The sequence below is a fragment of the Coregonus clupeaformis genome, chromosome 28, assembly GCF_020615455.1.
Source record: "Coregonus clupeaformis isolate EN_2021a chromosome 28, ASM2061545v1, whole genome shotgun sequence".
In the NCBI taxonomy this organism is placed as follows: Eukaryota; Metazoa; Chordata; class Actinopteri; order Salmoniformes; family Salmonidae; genus Coregonus; species Coregonus clupeaformis.
In genome coordinates this window covers 12,536,880-12,550,934 of record NC_059219.1, presented here as the reverse complement: position 1 = coordinate 12,550,934, position 14,055 = coordinate 12,536,880, and the positions used below count along the sequence as shown (strand labels likewise).

Below are 14,055 nucleotides of genomic sequence, written 5' to 3'. Positions count from 1 at the left end.
CAGACTGGCCCTGCTATGGTACCGTGCTGCATTCCATTCAGACTGGCCCTGCTATGGTACCGTGCTGCATTCCATTCAGACTGGCCCTGCTATGGTACCGTGCTGCATTCCATTCAGACTGGCCCAGCTATGGTACCGTGCTGCATTACATTCAGACTGGCCCTGCTATGGTACTGTGCTGCATTCCATTCAGACTGGCCCTGCTATGGTACCGTGCTGCATTCCATTCCATTCAGACTGGTCCTGCTATGGTACCGTGCTGCATTCCATTCAGACTGGCCCTGCTATGGTACCGTGCTGCATTCCATTCAGACTGGCCCTGCTATGGTACCGTGCTGCATTCCATTCAGACTGGTTCTGCTATGGTACCGTGCTGCATTCCATTCAGACTGGCCCTGCTATGGTACCGTGCTGCAATCCATTCAGACTGGCCCTGCTATAGAGTAGCAGTCCTCTACAAAGAGAAGACAGGGTTGTCAGTAGAGTAGCAGTCCTCTACAGAGAGAGGACAGGGTTGTCAGTAGAGTAGCAGTCCTCTACAGAGAGAGGACAGGGTGGTCAGTAGAGTAGCAGTCCTCTACAAAGAGAGGACAGGGTTGTCAGTAGAGTAGCAGTCCTCTACAGAGAGAGGACAGGGTTGTCAGTAGAGTAGCAGTCCTCTACAGAGAGAGGACAGGGTGGTCAGTAGAGTAGCAGTCCTCTACAGAGAGAGGACAGGGTGGTCAGTAGAGTAGCAGTCCTCTACAAAGAGAGGACAGGGTTGTCAGTAGAGTAGCAGTCCTCTACAGAGAGAGGACAGGGTTGTCAGTAGAGTAGCAGTCCTCTACAGAGAGATGACAGGGTTGTCAGTTGAGTAGCAGTCCTCTAAAGAGAGAGGACAGGGTTGTCAGGGAGGTAGCAGTCCTCTAAAGAGAGAGGACAGGGTTGTCAGTAGATTAGCAGTCCTCTACAGAGAGAGGACAGGGTTGTCAGTAGAGTAGCAGTCCTCTACAGAGAGAGGACAGGATGGTCAGTAGAGTAGCAGTTCTCTACAAAGAGAGGACAGGGTTGTCAGTAGAGTAGCAGTCCTCTACAGAGAGAGGACACGGTTGTCAGTAGAGTAGCAGTCTTCTACAGAGAGAGGACAGGGTTGTCGGTAGAGTAGCAGTCCTCTACAGAGAGATGACAGGGTTGTCAGTTGAGTAGCAGTCCTCTAAAGAGAGAGGACAGGGTTGTCAGGGGAGTAGCAGTCCTCTAAAGAGAGAGGACAGGGTTGTCAGTAGAGTAGCAGTCCTCTACAGAGAGATGACAGGGTTGTCAGTTGAGTAGCAGTCCTTTAAAGAGAGAGGACAGGGTTGTCAGGAGAGTAGCAGTCCTCTAAAGAGAGAGGACAGGGTTGTCAGTAGAGTAGTATTCCTCTACAGAGAGAGGACAGGGTTGTCAGTAGAGTAGCAGTCCTCTACAGAGAGTGGACAGGGTTGTCGGTAGAGTAGCAGTCCTCTACAGAGAGAGGACAGGGTTGTCAGTAGAGTAGCAGTCCTCTACAGAGAGAGGGCAGGGTTGTCAGTAGAGTAGCAGTCTTCTACAGAGAGAGGACAGGGTTGTCAGTAGAGTAGCAGTCCTCTACAGAGAGAGGACAGGGTTGTCAGTAGAGTAGCAGTCATCTACAGAGAGAGGACAGGGATGTCAGTAGAGTAGCAGTCCTCTACAGAGAGAGGACAGGGTTGTCATGGAGGGAACAAAAGAAGCATCTAATGACAGCATCCGGACACTGTGCTGCTATATTTGTGTTTAATGAGAGAGACAGGTAACTCAGTGGTGAGAATGGGCCCTGGAGACAGAGTGATAGAGAGATAGTACATTTATATTTTAGTCATTTAGCAGACACTCTTATCCAGAGCGACTTACAATTAGTGCGTTCATTTTAAGATAGCTAGGTGAGACAACCACATATCACAGTCGTAATAAGTACATTTTTCCTCAATAAATAGTTATCAGCAAGGTCAGTGCTCCTGGGATGTATTTAAGATACTATTTGAGAGACAGACAGACAGACAGACAGACAGACAGACAGACAGACAGACAGACAGACAGACAGACAGACAGACAGAAAGATGCGGCCACAGATCCCTATCCCTTGGGCCATACCATGTTCACATCGCTGGGCCATACCATGTGTAGATAGTCATAATCCCTGACTGAGGGCCTGTGTGTTTGATGACCAGCCCAAATTGTACTTGTTCAACCACCCAGGAGTCTAATTCAGAAGCAGCCATGGGAGACCTGAAAAACATTGCTGTAGGTCCTTCATCTCACATTCAAAGACGTATTGGGATGAGGGCTTTTTCTAGTCAAAGACCACTGTTCCTGAAAAGAGGTCATATGATATCATATACTGTGCTCACTTTTCAGTTGTTCCATGTCTGACTCCAAAGTGGAAATGTGTGAATCAAACTCAATTACATGCATATCATATCAATGCAGAATACATTTTCAAAATTCCTATCTGTCATTTCAGGATGTTCCCAGTCACAAACACTGACCTGTTTAAATGCATGTTTATCTAGAAACATTGGGCACATGACACAATACATATAATTACGTTGGGTCTGAATTCCTAAAACAAAAAGCTATTTGTAAAGCCTCAGGATGCATACTGTGCCCAATAACCTGCATGAACAGCTGAAATGGTCACTGAATACGAGAACATAGTGGGGAGGCCATATTTGCTTCCCAAATGGCACCCTATTCCCTATATAATGCAGAAGTAGTGCACTATATAGGGAATATGGTGCCATTTGGGACACATCAATGACTGTAGGCTATGACTGTATTTACAGTCCATGATCAGGGATCACTTGACATTCTGACAACACGACGGTCGGTTCAGTGAAATGCAGTCAGTGGGATGGAGATGCAAATAGCTCCCAGTCCCTAGACCTTCTCTTGTGCCGACCCGCCAGCCGCAACTCAACTCCAGTGGTTTCAACCCAAAGATCTGCGTTGCATTATACCCACTCATTTAGATCAAAGGCAAGTGGAGGGCCTCTGTTCTCCTCCTCATTCATTCCCACTGAATATGCATTATGTTTTAATTCCCCTCTTCCAATGGGAAGGAGAGGTCGAAACAAAAGCACCAGCCACTCTCTAAACCATAAACCAGCCTTTATCCCTAGAAGTAGGTACCTCCAGAGCCAGTTATATATAGAGAGTTGGGCCAGGTTTTAGAATGGATGCCATGTTAGCGCCGTTATTGTCCAAATGCTGGTGATGTGACAATACAGTTCCCAATGAAATGACCTGCTGTAAACAAGCAAAACAGAACAGTGAATTTAACAGACGTTTTTATCGATTAGCATTCGGGACTATGTGTACCCAAGTCTGGACTGTGTTGTGGCATCTACAAATTGCATATTCACTGGACATCTTCATAAAAAGCACAACGCGGAACCGTCAATTATCACTTAGCAGCGGCTATGGAGGAGAAAGTGGTGCTCCCGGAACGTTCAGCCAGAAACCGCAATGGCCCAACTCTCTATATATAAGAATCTGGGTACCTCTGCATATCAAATGCAGGGCAAACTGGAGTTCTGCTCTGTGACCGCATCATACTTGAAATAGTTTCAGTTGGCTGTATAAAACACAAGATCAGAGCAACAGGCATGAACAGCAGGAAACAGTAACACTTCATGACGAACCAACCACACAAATCACCAGTAACAACGCATTACAAAATAGCACTCCAGAAATAATACAATTAGGAGCCAACCATTAAACATACAAGTGCACATAATTAAACAGTGGAGGTTCAACTACACACAGCAACAAAAGCTCCACTGTCCTTTTAGTGCAAATGTGCAAGTGGTTGCTATTAAAAATGTACTGTGGTGTGCTGTGCTGCTGCAGCCTGTACGATGGAAGCTGCCTCAGCTGCATGTCAGCCAATCTGGGTCAGAGCTAGCTCCCCCTCCCCTCCTCCTCACCACCTCTCCTCCTCTTTCTCCACCTCCCCTGAAACACATTCTTTCCGCCTGAAAATATTTGCCTAGCTACAGCACATGCAGGAGTCAGCCCAGCCGAAAAAGTAACTCAAAACTCAAAGCTTATTATAAATGATTGATAGCTTCATCAATTATTTCCATCATTATCTTCCCGTTCGTTGTGGGTGTTTTGTTTTTTTGACAAGCACAAGTAGTTTGTGGTTGTTGTGGTCGTTCCTTCCAAGCTTATGTTGTGTGAAAGCACTGACTGTTGTCCTCCTCCCACCCACTCTTAGTGTTGGTCTACAGAAACATACCTCTGTGCCAGCAACATGCGTCAGCCGTTCCTTCTATCCTGGACTGCTCGTTAACTGAACAGGCTTAAGGGCTCTCTGTCTCACCACCGGTCTCTTAGTCAGAGCTATGAGGTGGCAAAGCAGTATCCCTCTCAGCCAAGTGACGATGAACCCACCATGTCTGCGTGACGATGAACCCACCATTTCTGCGTCCCAAATGGCACCCTATTCCATACATAGTCCACTACTTTAGACCAGGGCCCATAGGGCTCAGTGCACTATATAGGCCGGGAATAGGTTGCCATTTGGGACGCAGACCCATGTCTGAAGGCAACGCTTTTCACCATGTCCTCACAAATCAGCCCTAATGCATTCTGAGGGGGCACTATTCACCGGCTATAAAAAAAAAAAAAAAAAAAATGCTGGCTGTCTGTCTGTCTGTCTGTCTGTGAGCCTGTTGCTACAACTTGTAGCTCGATGGTGATGTGATGCACTCCTGCATGCTGCCTTCCTACAGAGACTGTTATATGATACCTTTACCTAGCGAAGTGGGATCTGGTTTGTATGTGGAGAGACATGCACATTGGGGAGGCTTTGTTAACCACTTGTGTGTTGTACAAGTGTCACACCTGTCGATGTCGATCTATAACAGATAGAGTCAACAAATAGCAGGCTAAATCAACAGGCAGAGATGCTGTTGTCAGTTGCCATGGCTGGACTAGTAGGCTACCTTTTGAATCCCGTCAATCAAAACTGTACATACCGTTACACAATTCTCTGTTAGTGGTCAGTGTCATTCACACCATCAACAGAAAACAAGGGATGGACATGGAACTCATAGACTACCTGTCTTTCTGTAAGGTAAGGCCGTCAGCATGAAGACAGACCTACTGTACTGTTCAGCCGTCTGCCTGCATGGGCCTAAGTGCTGCCCAGGGGAGTGGCAGTCTGACATTAAACTGCAGTGACGGTAGAGGGATGTACAAAGCCACCAGACCAACCAAGGTGTGAGAGAAACCCAGTACAGCTACAGCTGTCTCCTGTGGACTAATGGATTGTGTTGATATAGGTTACGTTCCAAATGGCACCCTATTGCCTTAATAGTGCACTACTTTTGACCAGGGCCAATTGGGCTGTGGTCAAATGTAGTGCACTATATAGGGAATAGGGTGCCATTTGGGTAGCATCCATACTCCTGCTATAGAACAATTACCCAGGAGTTCCTGAGACCCCAGCCTGCGTAAACCATCTCATGAAGCAGATTATAATGATTTCTGATAAAACCTGCGTAGGCCATCTCATGAAGCAGATTATAATGATTCCTGATAAAACCTGCGTAGGCCATCTCATGAAGCAGATTATAATGATTCCTGATAAAACCTGCGTAGGCCATCTCATGAAGCAGATTATATTGATTCCTGATAAATTGATGACATCGGGGGCCTGAGCCTCCGTAGAGCAAGCAGAATTAATCTCAGTGGGAGTTGCATGGGATTTTTGTTCCGGAATATGAGACTTATTGAGTTGACGAACATGGTCAGGGTGAGGTCAAATAACTGAACAAGTGAAGTGCAGCTCAACCATATGGAGAGAGGGGGAGCAGAAAGAGGGATGCATAACAAGTTGACCAGGTACAGTATACCTTTGTTACAATGTCATGCGTCAATCAAACAACACGTATGATCAGGCAGGCTCCATTTCTCCCCACCTGTCTACTAAGAGTTTCACTCCACCTGAATATAGCAATTCAATAGCTATCCCGCCGCCTGCACAGATCACCATGGTCACGAGAAAGACAGACATTGTTTTCGTATTTCTGAGGTCATTGATTGCACCCCTAATGTCAAATGTATAACGTCTGTCAATCAGTGGCTTACATTTTCAAGTCAAATAAATGCTTCTAATGGCCTTTTTAAGTGTATTATGCATTGACACTATTGGTAGCAGTCAAGCGTTAACCAATCGTGTCCACACATCTGATTACAGAATACCTTTAACCAGAATGTCAGAAATGTGTGTTATCTATTCCCTCATTCAGCAAGTGTCAGCAAATTCACAGTCGAATGTGTAATTTGACTTCCCAGGAAATTGTCTATCCATTTTGAGGTCATAGACCTGAATCTAAATGCAGTCGGTCAAGAGAGCTATCAAGTGATAAGGGTTATCTATGAGGAATTAATATTTTAGCTCCCTCAAAGGGCTACATGGCCTCATCTGACTTATGCTACAGTAGCTGCAGCCACCCAAGTAGCCAGAGTTAACTTTCTCTCTCTCTCGCTCTCTCTCTCACTCACTCTCGCTCTCTTTCGCTCCCTCTCTTTCGCTCTCACTCTCACTCTCTCGCTCTCTCTCTCCCCCCCTCTCTCTCTCCCTCTCCCCTCTCTCTGTCTCTCTCTATGTCTCTCTTGCTCACTCTCTCTCCCTCCCCCCCTCTCTCTCTCTCTCTCTCTATCTTGCTCTCTCTCTCTCTCTCTCTCTCTCTGAGCAGTACAGTAGTAAGGGAGACGGTTAAAACACAAGGTCATGTACAGCACTGTTTTCTATAGGATGGTGAAGACATGCTTTACTCTGAGGATTATCTTTAAACTTTTGATTCAAATGCTTGAAGATATATATACTGTAGGCTAATAAGGTGATATAGTATACATAGTGAACTTTGATACGAACAAATAAAAACAAATGACTAACAGACAGACAAGAGATTTAGTTAATATTCTTCTTTATTATGAAGTGACAATGCCTTGTTGTGTCTTGTGCTTACATCATTTGAATACTGACTCGAAATAACATTTTCCTCCCACCAGATATCTCCTGAAATAAGGTTTGTTTAATTCTTTACAGCTGTATAAATGTTCAATCCAAAGGATTATTTACAAAGCCTCTTGCAATAAAGTATTATTAATTCATTCTTTATTGGAAATACAAAACAGAGGTCAAGCTAATACAAGTTCTTCTTTTTTCTACCTGAATCTATAGGTTCATTGTGCTACTTTTTAAGGTGGAGATGAAGTGCTTTATTATATACAAATCTGTGGGACACCAATGAGGTTAAAGAAAGGCATCTTGTCCATCAAGCTGAGTGTGGATGCAGTGCAAAGTTTGCCCACCTAATCCCTTTAAGTCAATAGTGGGTTCTAGTGGGTGCGTCCCAAATGACACCCTATTCCCTATATAGTGCACTACTTTTGGCCACGACCCATAGGGCTCTATATAGGATATAGGGTGCCATTAGGAACGCACAACATGTGTTACCTTTGTATGACCTTAATGGGTGCCCTGTAGATTTGGATACATGTTCTGAGATGCTGGGAGCTGAATTTCAGCACTACAAGCCTACGGTCCTAACACTACTGTTGAAATAAGAGGCAGGCAGTGCATAACAATAGAGGAAAAGAGGATCTTATCGTTTTTTTGTTGTTTCACTAATACTACATTGGCATTTTCCCTGATGTTTTATTTTTTTGTATGACTATAGATGCGTACTGGAGTAAAACATACCTGATTTTAAAAACTGTAGGTAATATTTCATAATAATTTTCAAAAATACCATGCATTAAGTGATTATTGCTTTATAATTCGTCATGTGGCTCCAAGAGAAATATTGCCAACAGATACTATCTAGATTTTAGAGAAACAAAATCATAAGCTTTGTGATATTGGCATAGATTTCATTTTTGCATGCAATAATTTCAAAAGGTAGTAACCGAAGAATAAGTGACAAACGCTTTGGCCTGTTCATGAGAGGTTGGCAAATTCACACATTAAAGTGCAAAGAATAGGTAGTGGTATCAAATAAAAACAGATCAATAAGTCCGACATACTGTATAAACAAATAAATATAAATAGCCTAATGTATAAATCGATAAATAAATAGATTAATTAATACAAACATAAATGGCATTTACCTCAACGGAGAGTACGGTCAGTTGCAGCAGTACATTATTATCCAAAATTAAAATGTTCGACTTTTGTTTGGAGCAATCCAGTATTGTCATCTTCGTCAAATTTCAAAATATATGATTTCATATTTACGCGCGGTGGAAGGTATATTCTATCCACGTGACTGGAGGAGGAAGAGGCTTTTTAAGTGCATGCGAAGATCATCAGTAATTCCTTCGGGTGGATTTCAAGGAGAATACAGAAAAATTGTGCTATTATTGTGGTTCCACTGGAAGTTGAGGTGGATTTTAGGAGAGGGTTGGCAGAACTAGTTAACCAAAAATATAATGTTTTGTCTGCACTTTTAATGTGGACGTCATGGAGAGTCATCAAGACCAGGACTCAAGGGCGAGAACGCGCCTTTGAAGCACGCGGACTCGTAGTGCTTATTCAGGTAGGACTTGAGAGCGAAGGTCTTGTCGCACCGTTTGCATTTGAAGTGCTTGAACGCGGAGTGAGTCTGCATATGTGCGCGCAGGTTGGAGCGGTCTGCGAACGCTTTTCCGCAGTGTGCACACCCAAAGGGCTTCTCGCCCGTGTGTGACCTCATGTGACCCTGCAGTAGCCAAGGTCTGCTGAAAGCTTTGCCACAGATGTCACACTTGTGCTTGAGGTCATGGGTGAGCAGGTGCATGGCCATGGCTGGCATGGACACGTACACCTTCCCACAGGTTGCGCACTTCTTGGCCATCTTGCTGTCCAGGCTCCGGTGGGTCTGCTTATGCCTGCTCAGGTTGGAAGACGTGGCGTAGGTTTTCCCACATTCGTTGCATGTGTGACGCTGTATGCTCCTGCTGGGGCTGCTGATTACTTTCCTCCGTGACCTTCCATCCGTGATGTAAAACGCGTCCACCATGTAGCCCTCACTCACCGCGGTGTCCCCGTTGATGTAGCCGGAGGTGACATCCGACTGCGGGCTGTCAGGCTGGTCCGAGTCCGGGGCTCCGTAGTCGCTGTGGATGCCGTCGTAGAGTGGCTCCGGAGAGGGCACTTTAATGGCACCGTCGCTTTCTCCATCGTAGACAGACGGGCTGATGTAGTCACTAATGTACCCTGGTGTGAAAAATAACAAGATCTTAATTCAATTATTCATAGTCGCGTGGGGATTCTTCAAGTGGGAACAATCTGCTTAATAGACGCAACAAGCTACAGGCGGCACTTTTCCACTTGAGATCGGCTACATCACGTTATCACCAAAGCCTATGAGTCCTATGCAGTTTATTAAGATTTAGGCGAGTCTAAAACGTTTTTATTTATCTGGAAGCACAACCCTTTTATGGGTTAGGCTATAGTTGCTAATTACGCACAGTGAGAACAAACATAATTTAACAACATAAGCTACTGAGATGATTAGGCTACATTATACCGCCGGTCTGAAGCGATGGATAGGCTAGTTTACACATCATCATGAAATATGATTCAGCCTTCTGAGTGACATATTGTCTAAATAATAGGGTTAGAGTTGCGTGTCCAACAGTGTTCCAAGGCATAACGGGTAATATAGGTGTAATGCAATCTCTTTTGAACATGCTCGTGCATAAGTGCAGATATATGATGCACACTTGTGGGATGTGGAGAAGTTTTGCATCAGCATCACAAGCATCATTCCTCCCCATGTTCCGAGTAGGCTGGGTGCGATAGCCTGTTTCTACATTACATTATTTGGTTTCAAAAGCATACAGGCTAGAATTAGCCTACAAATGTATTAATCAGATAATTATGAGTCATGAATGCAGCGCAAAAACGTGCAAACGTGGCAACAAAGGACACCGTGCATAATAGCAAAACATATATATATATATATAACATAATCAACATTCCAAATTCTAAATAGTGTTTATATTTACCTTTATCGTGAATCCGTAGACTGAGGTCGGTCCTGGATCGTCCATAAGAACTCTCAAAATCACTGGATGAAAAATCATCAAGTTTCACCTTTTTAACCAGGAAAGACCTTGGCATGTTTCTGGTGCTGCACAGAAACAACAACCGTCCAGTGCAGGGTTACTGTCCTCATGCAACGCCAATGTAGAGCTGGATATTTAAAGTATCAGACACCCAGTCAGTCAAACAAACCCTCAGCCAACCCGTATTGCTTAGGTTTCTCTGTTCTGCCTGCAACGCCGTGTCTTGCGAAGGGGAGAAATGCAACTTCAGCACTGGATAGCTCCTTCTCAGAGGCTCGCGCAAGACGTTAGGAGCGAGCGGAAAGCACCCTGCAGCGTGCAGCGTGCGCCTCTTTCTCCCGGGTGCCAATAGAGGAGGAGGCAAAAAACCACTAGAGTAAAGCTGCTGTACTGTAGCCTAGGAGTGCAACAAAAAAATGGGCAGCACTCTTCAGCGTTATTTATTGCTTTCCAATTATTTCCAACTCTGATTGGTAGCCTATGTACATTTGGCGGAAAAATAATAATGTCACTCTCTCTCTCTCTCTCTCTCTCTCTCTCTCTCTCTCTCTCTCTCTCTCTCTCTCTCTCTCTCTCTCTCTCTTTCTTTCTCTCTTTCTCACTGTTGCTGCAGCCTCTCTCTGTGTTCTGTGCTTTGTGTCTGAAGACAGTTGATCAGCTGTTGGGATTTATATGGCGCTGCGATCAGGTGGGAGATGGAAATGGAAGTCCTTAATTTAATCCATCAGAAATCTCTGGGGAGCAACATTGGGCTAGAATGATTTATAGATGCTGTTAACTCGTCTCCCAGTCTGATTTCATTTGTAAGGAGCGCACCACCACGTTCTTTGGAGATAAGAATGGAAATTATTATTATATTTCAAGTCTTTCTGTATCAGTTGAAACTGGGCTTACATCGCACCTGCTTACATGCAACGCGTTGCATTTTATTCGTCACTTTCTCACGGTTTTGGATGGAGATTTTTTCCAGCTGCATTTAATGCATATTCTCCTGCAATTTTCTGATGACATAGAATTTCTTTGAAGAATTGTAACTACAGTTCACCCCGTAATTACCATACCATGTATAGCCTACAGGCTTTTGGTCTTTACGAAATCAACTGTTAGACAATTAATAATGCATCTCTTGTCATGTTAATATGATCATTACGGGTTCATGGTTTTAATACTAAATATCCCAGCTTTCTTTCTATCTGTGTTTACCTTCTGACACAGCAGCACCACTAACCACTAAAGCAAAAAATTGACATATGGTTTGTGATATGCACATCGAAACTACATGATATTATTCAACCATCACACCGGTTTACTGGAAGGTTATAGTCTCCTTATTCATCCATTAAATATCTGTATATGTTAGATGGAAAGAATATGTTAGATGGAACAAATATGTTAGATGTCACGTCCCTGTGCATCTATATATGCTTACTGTATTTCAGTAACATAACTAAACCTACACCTCACTAAACCTAAACCTAACTAAACCTAAACCTAACAAACCTAAACCTAACTAAACTTAAACCTAAACCTAACTATAGCCTAAAGCTAACTAAACCTAAACCTAACTATAGCCTAAACCGAACTATAGCCTAAACCTAACTATACCTAAACCTAACTAAACCTAAACCGAACTATAGCCTAAACCTAACTATACCTAAACCTAACTAAACCTAAACCTAACTATACCTAAACCTAACTAAACCTAAACCTAACTAAACCTAAACCTAACTAAACCTAAACCTAACTAAACCTACTGTATTTCAGTAACCTAACTAAACCTAACTAAAGCCTAATTCCCCAAAGGTTGCACCTGTGTGTTTGTCAGAACTTGCGTAATGGCCTGCTTTGGAGAGCTAGGCGGTGTAAGGACACGTCTAGTATTGTTCAACATCTGGTTTCGCTAATCAAAAAGAAACATATGAGCAATTACCTTGAGACAGGCTCAAGGATTTCCAATTAAAGAGTACATTCACCAGCTGCACTGTAGACATCAATACCTGTAGGCGTTTAGGTCCATGAGTAGATTTCACGCTAGACATGATGTTCTTTGAAGCTCACCTGCTTGTTGTACTGTGATTCCACACGTAATTATCATGACATTTCCAGGATTCTATCGCAGTGCAAAGTACAGATCTGTACTGTAGGCTACTATAGGCTACATGACACCACTGGTGACTTGTGTCCTGAAACGTATGCTGGACAGCTCTGGCAGCTCACCTCTGGTAATGCTACTGTAAACTCTTGTAAACTCTTAAACGATCTATCACGTCAATCCTTTTTAGGGATTTGTTGTTGACAGATGAATTGTTAGCTTTAATTGACACAGTCAAGTGAGGTAGCATGTGAAGGTGGCAGGCAGGCAGGCCTAGCGGTGGAGTGGAGGTTGAGGTGGCGGGGATGGTGACGGTGCCCAGCTGGTGCCTGTGTGTGTGTGATGGCAGGAGGCAGGAGAGGGGCTAGGAAAGGGGCTAGGCAGGCAGGCTCTGCAGCTGCTGCTGCTTCCCCAGCACACACACTGCCTGCAAGCAGATGGAGAATGTCCTGTCACAGAGAGAGAGGCTGAGGGGGGACAGAGGCCTGTGGGGAGGAGAGGAGAGGAGAGGAAGGGAGGGGGGAGAAGAAGGGAGAGGAGAGGGAGAAAATGAACATTTACCTTAGTTGGTGTTTGTTTTTGTTTTGTAAAAAAATGACTTCTCTAGAGAGTCCTAGCCCTTTGATACATTGGAAATAGTTGGTGTCACACCGTTTAACCCAAAGAAACCGTCTCATCAGAAGCAAGACAAAGAGCATTTTAAAGAACTTTAATTAAAGCAGTTACACAGTTTACAGATCTATCTGAAATGTGGGCAATTAAATTAAATTAAAATCAATACAACTTTATTTATCCCCTCAGGGGCAATTAAGAAAGGCAAGTCTGTTTTACAAGTATCAAATCACTTCCACATAGAAAATACCTACACAACAGACATCACATTTCCCAATCACTTAATCATTTACATCCCTGACTTGACAGACAAAGCATCCTAAAAATGAACCAGCACACAAAAGACAAGGAACAGTGTGGTGGAAAATAGCTTTCATTGATGAAAATAGCTTTTTCTCAGCCCCCCCTCCCTCTGTAAGAAAGCAACAGCCGGCATTACTCAAAGATGAAGGAGAGTGCTGTACATTGTCCCTCAGCCTGCTGTCGCAATAACACCAAATATTGCTGAGGCCTCTTCTCATCAAGCACCTCAGCATATATATATACAGACAGAAATGCTGGACTGGGAGAGAAAAATCTACCCACTTCCCCCCTCCTTTTTTTCTGATGACTCCAAGTGAAATATAATGCAGACTGCATTTGCAAACTCCCGCATAAAATGTCCCAGATTTGACAAAAGCGGAATAGGGGGTTGGGGACACACACACACACACACACACACACACACACACTTATGGTGCATGCACTCGAAGATTGAGAACACTATGCAAGCACACACACACGCACGCAACCACACAAACACGTACACACACACAGTACCAGTCAAAAGTTTGGACACACCTACTCATTCAAGGGTTTTTCTTTATTTTTACTATTTTTTACATTGTAGAATATAAGTGAAGACTCAAAACTATGAAATAACACATATGGAATCATGTAGTAACCAAAAAAGTGTTAAACAAATTCTTCAAATAGCCACCCTTTGCCTTAATGACAGCTTTGCACACTCTTGGCATTCTCTCAACCAGCTTCACCTGGAATGCTTTTCTAACAGTCTTGAAGGAGTTCCCACATATACTGAGCACTTGTTGGCTGCTTTTCCTTCACTCTGCGGTCCAACTCATCCCAAAGCATCTCAATTGGGTTGAGGTCGGGGGATTGTGGAGGCCAGGTCATCTGATGCAGCACTCCATCACTCTCCTTCTTGGTAAAATAGCCCTTACACAGCCTGGAGGTGTGTTGGGTCATTA

At 43.9% G+C, this 14,055-nt stretch overlaps 1 protein-coding gene across 1 annotated transcript; it reads right to left on the bottom strand.

The window, feature by feature from the left end:
* Positions 1-6,976: 6,976 nt before the first annotated feature.
* Positions 6,977-10,670, bottom strand: LOC121542329 (transcriptional repressor scratch 1-like). Its single transcript, XM_041851728.2, has 2 exons — positions 10,042-10,670; positions 6,977-9,247 (listed from the first exon to the last, which is right to left on the bottom strand). Exons 1-2 carry the CDS (start codon positions 10,154-10,156, stop codon positions 8,511-8,513), a joined length of 852 nt encoding a protein of 283 aa, XP_041707662.1. The 5' UTR covers positions 10,157-10,670; the 3' UTR covers positions 6,977-8,510.
* Positions 10,671-14,055: the final 3,385 nt, after the last annotated feature.

Coding starts and splice junctions, on each gene's coding strand:
- LOC121542329 (XM_041851728.2), bottom strand. CDS start 10,156: ATGCCAAGGTCTTTCCTGGTTAAAAAGGTGAAACTTGATGATTTTTCA. Junction 9,248..10,041: donor TCTACGGATTCACGATAAAG/GTAAATATAAAC, acceptor TTTTCACACCAG/GGTACATTAGTGACTACATC.